Source organism: Syzygium oleosum, unplaced genomic scaffold, assembly GCF_021117445.2.
Source record: "Syzygium oleosum isolate NSW1041296 unplaced genomic scaffold, Sole_v2.1 Sole_v2.26, whole genome shotgun sequence".
Lineage (NCBI taxonomy): Eukaryota > Viridiplantae > Streptophyta > Magnoliopsida > Myrtales > Myrtaceae > Syzygium > Syzygium oleosum.
The window spans coordinates 2,381,656-2,392,285 of NW_026607510.1; the positions used below are offsets into that span (position 1 = coordinate 2,381,656).

Sequence of the window (10,630 nt, forward strand, 5' to 3'; positions counted from 1 at the left end):
CATGAAGCAATGGTGGAGCATGAGAGCCGGTATGGAAGCCAGATGATTCTGGTGGTTTCGTCGAGGCCGAATCTCAGAGGTGAAGAATGAAAAATGATGCTTCTGTTGATCCTGTTGAGGACGACACGGCGGTGAAGAATCAAAAAGGATGATTCTCTCTCCAATAAGACCAGCTACCAAGTTTGTGTACTTTGAATGTGATGCCGTCGTATTCTCATAAAAAGAAAAGGAAATCCTGAGGGATAACAGGTGAAACATTCAATGGAGGAAAATTGGAGCTCCTTACACAGCCCAAATCACCTGCAAGATTTTCCAACAGTTTCTTATCGGGCTAACAAGTACTCAATGTGTGCAGGCATTTGCAACTTCGACCAAATATCTCCAGACTCCATCTTCCTCCAAATTGAATGATCAAATTATCAGTTCACAGCAATCACGATAACAATTCGCTCGAGCACTATGAATTGGTACCTAAAAAAGGACATGATACTGTGCCAGAATAATAATGTCGCAGTACACTAAGACTTAGTCATGGACAAACCCTCAATCATCTAATTGAAAATTATTACAATCATGAGGGACAACTATAATGATGGGAAAAGAGAGTGAAAAGGCACCTCAACGTTGTCAAAATTGCTGTGATATATGATGGTACTTTATCATCATTTCAAAATACCTTCTTTTTTGCATATTATAGAGCGACTTTGTATGCGGGCAGCTAATAATAGATGCTCCCAGTATTCCAGATATGTTGCAGTTCTTGCGCCTCTGAGAAACTTTCCGATGTCATGAGAGGATATCAGGACTAAAAGCGTTGTGTGCTCCATCTGTTTCTCAATTTTTTGATGGCTCAAGTTGTGCCCAGGCAAAGCAGATGGGTACAAAGCATATTTTAAGACAGCCTTGAATCAAGACATGGTCCACATGCAGCAGCTCCTTGATATCATCAGAAGCTAATAGCTTACGCTATAGAAGCTTTAGACTTGACCTGCCCGTTTTCATCCTTGACAGAAGTCAGCAACTGCTGTCTCCTCTGTTCCTGAACACTCCTCCGGTTAGATTCGAGTATGATAAGAAGAGCAGTTATATCAGCTGGGCTTACTCCACCCACTCTACTTGCTTGTCCAATAGTCTGTGGCCTTACCTGCCAGCATAAGAATGATATAAGAAAAAAACATTTACTCATTGTTCGATGAATTATCATTTTCATTTGAAAAAAGTTGGAAATGACATACAATATCCTGAAACCAGTATAACCGGAAAGTTCCTAGTTATTAGGAGTTTATACAAAATGAAATGATAGGTTTAGGATCCCAAAAGTTGAGAATCTCCTAATAGGTTAGTTCAAGAATGGACTCAATACTCTACCACCCAAGAACTGTTCACTCCTCTTCCCAAATTTTGATATAACTGTATTTATAGAGCACGTCACATGACTGATAGTCAATATTCTTTCTCCTAAATTTTATGTGACAGCAATTTGGTATATATGTAACTCATAAACTGCAATAACTAATTGATGTAGCACAAAGACAGCTCTGGCAACTAACCAAACATAAGATGAAGGAAATGTCAAGAGACAAAGGAGAGACCTCCACAGAGAATAAGCCAAAAAGAGAACGGGTTACTAGTTTGAAATCACCATGCAGATCCAGTCTAATTGAATAGTTCTTTAATTTTATTGGATTAGTAATCTAGCCAGAAACTGAATGTGCTCTTGCATGCACGCATGGATTTCCACTGGCCCACCTAAACAGCATATACTCTTGCACGCATGCATTTCTTCCATCACCAGGTAAATTGGTATTATTCTAAACCTCCTGAGTGTACTATGGTAATGATATGCTTCATTTGATAATCCAAAAAGATGTCAATTGAAATGATAAAGTAGAAAAAATTGGACCTTGGAGAGTTTCTCCCTTGCTTCAAGAGACGAAGTAGTCATGGAATAGTAATCCAAGTCGTCAGGAAGTGGTCTATGTTGTCGATGGACCATCTGCAAGCCAAATGAGAGAGAGAGAGAGAGAGAGAGAGAGAGCATATCATGATTAAATACACATCAATTTGCAAATTTGAGTGCTAACAAGGCCCAAAGCAGGTTTAGGGGGAAAGATGGATTCTAAACCAAAACTATTGAAACAACAAAAGCCCAAAAATAAGATATCAAGGGTTATCCACCTGCTGGAGTTGACTTTTTTGGCGCAAAATGAATCCTTCATATTCGACATCAATCTCGACCCATTCTTTCACCATTCGGGTAAGGTTTTTATTGCCAAAACCATGCACATCGAGGACTTTGTATTGTATGTGTGGCTTCTTGAGAAGACTCTCGAGACTTGAAAAATCCTTCACAGGCTGAGCAGACAAGCGGGTAACATCAGCTGCCAAGTGTCCTCCTCGGAAGTACGAATTAGAAGGGGAAAACAAAGTCATCCTCACATTTTGACTATGAATGCACAAATTCATGAACTTGTAAACGTTCGAAATGTAGAGACAGGGATACACTATTATACTAGAAGCCAGGTCTAGATAGTGATATATGACATAGCCCTAAGAAACTAGTTACACACTATGAAGACCATCACCCTTAAAGTGTACCACCACCTATTAAATAGGGTCCCTTGTAGATCTGCTTTTGGCTAATGGTGGATGAAACGCTCTCGAGTCACGGTCGACAAATGAGAGCTCCGTTTTTTGGGATAGCGAAATTGCGAATCAATCCTCAGCCTGTCTTGGCAATGTTTTCTTGATCTCTGCCTAAAAACAACATTTCAATTACTTGCAGTGATGTTTTCTTTAACAGGGTGTGAGAGATGATTGTGTTCTTGGGAAGCATCGGGCAATATAAAGGAAAATGTGTTTTTTTGGGGTGAATTGGAGCTTAGATTGGTGTAATTGTTTCAGTTGGGTTATTGTGTTTTTCCAAATACATACATTTCGAGACTCCACTTGAATCAACAGCATTCTTTGTGTTACAGAGACGACAGATTACTCTTGTCAAGTACAACCAAAATGAACAGCTGACCACACTGCAATGCTGACATGACAAAAAGTAGTTCATTAGCATCCGCAAGGCACGAACTGCAGCAAGCTAAATTTCCTCCACTGAACTCAAATTTTCGTTTTCATTTTTATCTATGAACGTGTCACTCTCATGCGCTATCACTTTACCATGTTTTTATGTTGTTTTTGTTCAAATGCCTTGCGGTTGTGTTCCTTAATCGAATTGCGTGCTCAGCCTACTCACTGACTTGCACACCCCAATTGTTACTCTGAAGAGAGAGCGAGAGTTTAAGAGTTTCGAGTCCGGGACGACTCAAATGATTGAAAATACTTAATATGCATGAGCCCAGCTCTTACAACCTTAGGTCTCAAATAGATTCGATAGTGGATATACAGTCTATCAATCTTACCACTTAACAACAGTAAAGATATCCTCCTCTTGATATATGTGTGCACAAATCCTCGTATTGCCTCTCGAAACATTCTGGCAAACACTCGGTGTAGCAGCAATCGAATCATCTCTAAGGCGAAATGAGGCTCTCCACGACAGTGACCAGATCATATTCCGTCAATAGCGGAAGATTTGTGAATTGGCTTGTAATTGGATTCCAAGAAACTCGTTCTCCACCATCTAGTTCCATCAGAAGCTCGCCATTCTTCGTGAAGCCATCAAATCCTGCTACCACTCCACAAGCCTTAAAAGTATACAGCTTAGTCCAAGACTGAGGCACGCCGTACTCCCTCATAACCCAAACAGAACAAACGGAATGCAGTTCGGGATCCACAGCTGCTTTTATGAAACTAATGAAAACAGCCAGCAAGTTATTTAATACTGCCAGAGACATCACCAAAGCGTCAGAGTCTGCGTCAGAAATCTCTTCCGGCGGCAGAGCCATTTCATCAAACACCTCACCTGCAACATCGAACAAGACTATTGATCCGTACCCACCCTCCTCCTCCCCAAGATCACCGAACTTGGAAGCAAACCAGTGCAGATTCCCATTCAAGAAGGCCGCCGGGTCGTCTTGACAGAGAGCAGGAACCTCACACGCCAAGCTTCTCCAGGAATGTGCGCCGAGCGAATAAATCTCGACCCGAGGCTCCATCCCACCGAAGCATCGGCCATCGTCATCTAAAACATAGAGAATCCTCACAATCTTATAGTCATTCGACCTAGCGTCGAAGCCAAACCCTAGAGCTTCATGAGGAGTCTCCATGAAAGAAAATTGATGCTCCGGACCGGACGGTCGAACCGCCTTGTGCTTCCTGGTGAACAGATTCCACAAATACATCGTCCGACCAAAGCCATGGCCGGAAATCTCCGCGACGCAGATCAGACCATCGCACGAACCGACGATCATGCAACAGTCGGGAGGAGTAACGAACGGGATTGCGATTTGCGACAGGGGAGGGAGGGCGAGAGGCCCCTCGGAGAACAGAGAGCACAGGCGATCGCACCAATCTACGCTCACGAGGTACCAATTGGAGGCATCGAGAGCGGAGTGGCTCAAGTGGAGGGCCACGAAACGAGGGTCGTCGATGGCGGAACGCCACGATCGGCAGACGCTCCTGAATCGGAGGAGAGATTTCGCCGGCAATCGCTTCAGGATCTCGACGGCGACGTCGTCGGGGAGCTTCGGGTCGTCTTCGTCGGAGGAGGATCGATTTGCCCACCGGCTTGCCATGGAAGAAGAAGTAGAGAGCCGGAGAGAATTTGCTGCGGTGCGGCGGCGTGACCATCGCAACCGTTTGTCACGTCGTAGCACCATCTTGTCCTGTGACTCGACGCAGGAGTTCCCTAGTGTTACGGCTCTCCAAAAATTTTCGGAGGACAAGTAGGTTTTCGAGACCTGGGAACTAGACAGGGGGCTATTTTTTTTTTTTTTTTTTTTTACGTTTCATTATATTATATGAAAAATCCACATTGCATCAAATATGAAATTATAGCTTCTTCTTTTTTTTTTGTTTCCTATTTCAGAATAGTATGTCGGACATCTTCAATTTCAACTTGTATTCTATGTTTCAAAGAAAGAATACAATTCTTGAAATCATGCAGGAAGGAGAGACAGAGAGAGAAACAAGTTATATGGGCCATCTTACAAAACTACGGTTTAATTTTTTTTTTGATCTGTTCGGCTCTAACTCTCAACTACGGATGTCAAACGGGTGGATCGGGTCGAGTTTGAGTCGGGTTGAAAAATGGTCTGACCCATATTGACTCATTTAACCCGTTTTGACCCATATTCATGTAGTGAAAATCTAACGACCCATAACCAACCCAACCCATACACGACCCATACCTAACCCAACCTGTATTCTAAAAGACTTTAATATAAAATCCAATTTAGGAAAAAAAACTTATTTCTTGAAATATTTATATTGCTAAAATGCTTCAATGCAATATAAAATAAGTGAACAATTTTTTATAATTTTAAAAAATAAATTTTTATATTTTTATATATCTTTATTTTCTTTTTTCTTTTTTTTAATAAAAATTTTAATTTTTTATTTTTCCTTTTTATTTTTTTTATTTTTCTTTTTCCTTCTTCGGCCGGAGATCGATTGCAAGCGAGCTCGGCTAGATCGGCGAGCTTCGAGCTTAAGCTCGCCAGATTCCGGCAAGCTCAAGCCTCGCCGACCTCTGGCGAGCTTGAAGCTCGCCGGACGAGCTTGAGCACGGCCGATGATCGGCCGAAGAAGGAGGAAACAGAAAAAGAAAAAGAAAAAAAGGGAAAAAATGAAAAGAAAAATAAAAAATAATTAAAAAGTCGATTTTTTTAAAAATAAAAAATAAAAATAATTTTTTTAAAATGACACTTAAGCTATTAGCCTACAAGGCTACAAGTTAATAACTTAAATGTTGACCATATTTGACCAACATAAAATTTGGGCTTTAATGTTGCAAACCCATTTTGACAGGTTTTAAAAATTTCAAGAGACCCTATTCAACCTGGGCCCACTAAAAATGAGTTAATAAATGGGTTTCTGACCCATATTGCCACCTCTACTCTCAAACTTTATCCTACCTTTTGCAGGGCGTGGGAGTCAAAATCCACAATTGAAACTACATGTCCCTTACCCCAGCCCCCTTGAGAATGTGGGGAATCGAACTCCCCACCTCCTCCTTCCTAAGTATGAAGGGTGGCCACTGGGACAAATCCCAGTATTTATACAAAAATATAGGTTGTCTAATATTTTTACATACAAAACACATACACATACATACATATATATATATATAGAGAGAGGTTATTTGCTAAAAGTCATTTGCATTTAAACTAGAAGCAATACTTCGAATCAAATCACATATAATTTTTTTGTATGAATTTCTAAAGGATGACACTGGAAAGTAGTTAAACTTTGTCATTTATTTATGATTCCATTGTTTGGGCATTATGTTAATTAAATAGTGTCGGAACAGAATTAAAGTGTCTGGTTCGAGTTGAAATGTTGTCCATGCGGAACCACAAGCACGCCTAACCCAATTGAGCACGAGGGTGAACCTTTTCAATGGGACGATAGTCAAAATAATTGAGATGAAGGAAGAATAGTCCATTGGATAATAAAACTGTCAACCTAAATCAATAGTGGTTTTGATTTGCTTTTATTATCCCCATCATTAAATCATTTAGATAAACATAAACACGCCATAGTGTACAGTCTGAATATTTCATTTTAAATAGATTATTTGTCAGATTAATATCACGAAAAATCCCAGACTGATACACCTATAACAAATTTACTCAAAACTAATTTTTTGAGCACAAAAACTCCAAACTAATACACCTGTGACAAATTTACCCCAAACTAATTTTTTTATCATCAAAAACCCCAAACTGGTACATTTGTGATAAATTTATCCTCTATTAAATTAAATTTATATCACAAAAAATCACAAACTGGTACACATGTGATAAACGTAGGGTAAAACTTAGCACTAGTACACTCGTCAATTGTCACGTGTCATCTAACTCAGAAATTTGGTGGTAAAATTTAATGGAAACTAACGAAGGGTAAAATTGTCACAGATATACTAGTTTGGGGTCTTTGGTGGTCAAAAAAATAATTTAGAGTAAATTTATCACAATTATACCAGTTTGGGGTTTTTCGTGGTATTAACCCTTATTTGTTCTTTGTATTCACTTATGTTCATTTGTCCGTTTTTTTTTATAAGTATGTAGGCATTTGTTTAGATTTATTATAGTTTTCACACTCGTCCGCACGAGTATCAATATATGGGAAAAGTGTCAAAAAAGTCCTAAACCTTTTGAATTGGTGCCAATTTAGTCCTAAACCTTTTTTTGGTGCCGATTCAGTCCTAAACATTTTGCATTTGTGCCAATTGAGTTCTAAACCTTTTTTTGGTGCCAATTCAGTACTAAACCTTTTGTATTTGTGCCAATTCAGTCCTAAACCTTTTGCATTGGTGCCAATTGAGTCCTAAACTTTTTTTTTGTGCCAATTCAGTCCTAAACCTTTTGCATTGGTGTCAATTGAGTCCTAAATCTTTTGTATTGGTGTCAATTCAGTCCTTCCGGTTAATTTAGCTGAAAAAGATTTATGACTGAATTGGCACAAATGCAAAAGGTTTAGGACTGAATTGGCACCAATGCAAAAGGTTTAGGACTCAAGTGGCATTAAAAAAATGTTTAGGACTCAATTGGCACAAATGCAAAAGGTTTAGGACTGAATTGGCACCAATACAAAAGGTTTAGGACTGAATTGGCACCAAAAAAAGGTTTAGGACTGAATTGGCACCAAAAAACGATTTAGGACTAAATTGGCACCAATGCAAAAAGTTTAGGACTTTTTTGACACTTTTGCCATCAATATATACTTTGGGCGGAACTTAGCAATCACTTTATTATTATCAAGACTATTCCTACAAATATTGTTAATTCAATTCAAACATTTGTTGACACCTAAATTTCGGCGCATCATTTAGTGATTAATTGCATAGAAAATTAGGGATTAAATTTTAATCCCTGAACAAAAATATTACAAATCGCATAGCATAAAGTTTAGGTTCATATAGATTAATTGCATTTCGCATCGGATCGGCGGTGGTAAGCGAGCTTAAAATTCATCACGTAAATCGAGCTCGGGCACCGAACGAGCTCGGCTCACTCGGAAAGCATGGGCTGAAAATCACACACAAAAGGGCTTAGTTGTCTTAATTTGAGCTTAAATTAGCCCATTATGCTTAATTAAAGAAAAGCCCAAATTAATTCAACCCACTTAAAATTAAATTAAAGCCTAAACCTAAGGCCATTAGGACTAGAAAGCCCAGCTAATTAACCTAGGTTTACATTATAAATATATGTTTATGTCTCATAATCAAAAAGGGTGGCTCTCATAATTTTTCAGATCGGATTTTTAGAGAGACATATGAGAGAATTTTGAGAAGAGTGAGAGAGAGAGAGAAGGAGACCGACCGCCGCGCCGCATTGCACGCCTGCCGCGCCACCGCCTGCCACACTACGCAGAGCCGCCCGCCTCGCCCACAAAGACGCCCGCGCGCCACCGCCCGCCTCAAGCGGCCGCTTTCCTCGCCGCTGGGCCGCCTGTCTCCCGCCGTGTGCCACCGCCGCCGCACGCCTACTCGCGCCGCTCGCCGCACACCACCGCGCACGGTGCCACCGCCTCCCGGACGTCCCTCGCTCCGCCTGCCTCGTGTCGCCGTTGCTCGCGCACAGCCCGCCGAGAGAGCCGCCTCGTACCGCCGCCGCGCCCGTAGCCGCCTCGCACCGCCGTCGCTAACCGGGAGCCACTCGCACCGCCGTTAGCCCACCGCCTGTAGCACATCGCCGCCGCACAAACCGCCGGAGAGTCGCCCGTCCCCGCCCTGTTGGTCGCCCGGAGAGACGACCGCCGCGCCGCCGTTCCCGTCGTGTCACCGTCGCTAGCCGCCACTGTTCCCGACGTCACGCCGCCGCTCCCGACGCACCGCCGATCCGCAATCCCGATCCGCTACAGATTCAAATTAGGAAAGAAATCTGCAAATCAGGTAATTATCATATCCCGATTTGATTCGAATATTTGGTTGCCTAATTTGTGCTTATTGATATCTAATTTTGCATATTTGGATAATAAGCATTATTTCAATTAGGATTTTATTTCCTTTTTTGAAATCTTGGATATCTATTACTTTTCAAATTTGGATAGAATTTAGAATTTTCAAAATCTTTTGAATATATCCAAGATATTTAATATATCTAATTTTTTTCAAGATGTGATCGATTAGGAAAATTTCCTAATCCGCAACCGCACACGTGGAAATAAATCTATCTATCAGGCTTTAGATAGAGTTATTTTCATAGCGGGTATTTCGAATTTTAGGATCGATCTGTCAGGCTTCAGATCGAAACTTAATTCGAAAGATTTAGCGGTTATATTTTTTACTTGATTTTAATTTCGAATTTCGATAAAAAATGCCAAAACGATTACTCTAGAATAGGTTAATTTCTTTAGTTTAAAATTGCATGTTTAGATAATTGGCATTTTTAATTCCGAATTTCATTAAAGAAAAAATACAAAAAAAAATAATATGCCCGTCATTAGAAATAGATCACGTCATCGCATGACATATAGTTTGCATGTTAGGTTGCATTAATCGCATGTCAATTTTTTGCACGCCATTACATATAGGTTAGCTTTCCTTTAAATAAATAAAAAAAATAAAAAAAAAGAAAATTTCTGCACCTTTGAACTCTAAGTCAGGATTTATCAAAATTGTCAAATTAAGTATTTTTCTTGAAATTGGTACCGAAAGGGCGTTAGGGAATTTAGCGTAACCAAGTCTCCGAATCCATAATTTTTGGTTTGCAGAAATAAAATAGTACTCCCGCTATTTTATTTAGGTTTCTAATCAACCTACCTTAAATGATTAGTGGCGACTCCCATTGAAAATATTTGCATGCTCATAATTGGACCTAAGTTGCGAATTGGTAGAGTTTGGGAGAACTCGAGCTAGGTTAGTTAATTTAATTGATCTAGTAATCCATTAGCCTAAGATTGGAAAATCCGATTTTTTTTAGGTCGCGACAACATTCTTAAAGCAAACAAGCTATAACCTAAATTTGCAGTCCCCAAATCATCAAACAATCAAACATGTACGCAAGCATATAACAACAATGTGCCGTGGTGGAAAATCTAACTCGTGAGGTGAAATAAAAGTTTCTGCAATACCTAACCTAAAGGGTGATAACATGCAGTTCGTCCGAAGACGCGGAGAGAGCTACCATGAAGCAATGGTGGAGCACGAGAGCTGGTATGGGAGCGAAGAATGAAAAAGGATGAGTCTGGTGGTTTAGTCGAGGACGAATCTTAGAGGTGAAGAACGAAAAATGATGCTTCTGGTGATTCTGTCGAGGACAATACGGCGACGAAGAATCGAAAAGGATGATTCTCTCCCCAATAAAACCAGCTACCAAGTTTATATACTTTTAATGTGATGCCGCCATATTCTCATAAAAAGAAACGGAAATTCGAAGGGAAAACAGGTGAAACATTCAATGGAGGAAAATTGGAGTTTCTTAAACAGCCCAAATCACTAGCAAGATTTTCCAACAGTTTCTTATTGGGCTAACAAGTACTCAATGTGCGCAGGCACTTGCAACTTTGACCA

The 10,630-nt window shown here is 40.2% G+C and overlaps 2 protein-coding genes across 2 annotated transcripts; both read right to left on the minus strand.

The window, feature by feature from the left end:
- Positions 1 to 445: 445 nt before the first annotated feature.
- LOC130135030 (uncharacterized) lies at positions 446 to 3,225 on the minus strand. Its single transcript, XM_056303259.1, has 3 exons — positions 2,179 to 3,225; positions 1,904 to 1,996; positions 446 to 1,144 (listed from the first exon to the last, which is right to left on the minus strand). Exons 1-3 carry the CDS (start codon positions 2,464 to 2,466, stop codon positions 962 to 964), a joined length of 564 nt encoding a protein of 187 aa, XP_056159234.1. The 5' UTR covers positions 2,467 to 3,225; the 3' UTR covers positions 446 to 961.
- Positions 3,226 to 3,356: 131 nt separating this feature from the next.
- LOC115682419 (F-box/kelch-repeat protein At3g06240-like) lies at positions 3,357 to 4,824 on the minus strand. The gene has a single exon (XM_030606634.2). The coding sequence runs from the start codon at positions 4,770 to 4,772 to the stop codon at positions 3,525 to 3,527; it is 1,248 nt and encodes a 415-aa protein (XP_030462494.1). The 5' UTR covers positions 4,773 to 4,824; the 3' UTR covers positions 3,357 to 3,524.
- Between the last annotated feature and the right edge of the window lie 5,806 nt (positions 4,825 to 10,630).

Coding starts and splice junctions, on each gene's coding strand:
- LOC130135030 (XM_056303259.1), bottom strand. CDS start 2,466: ATGAATTTGTGCATTCATAGTCAAAATGTGAGGATGACTTTGTTTTCC. Junction 1,997..2,178: donor AAAAAAGTCAACTCCAGCAG/GTGGATAACCCT, acceptor TTTGGCTTGCAG/ATGGTCCATCGACAACATAG. Junction 1,145..1,903: donor CAAGGGAGAAACTCTCCAAG/GTCCAATTTTTT, acceptor TTATGCTGGCAG/GTAAGGCCACAGACTATTGG.
- LOC115682419 (XM_030606634.2), bottom strand. CDS start 4,772: ATGGTGCTACGACGTGACAAACGGTTGCGATGGTCACGCCGCCGCACC.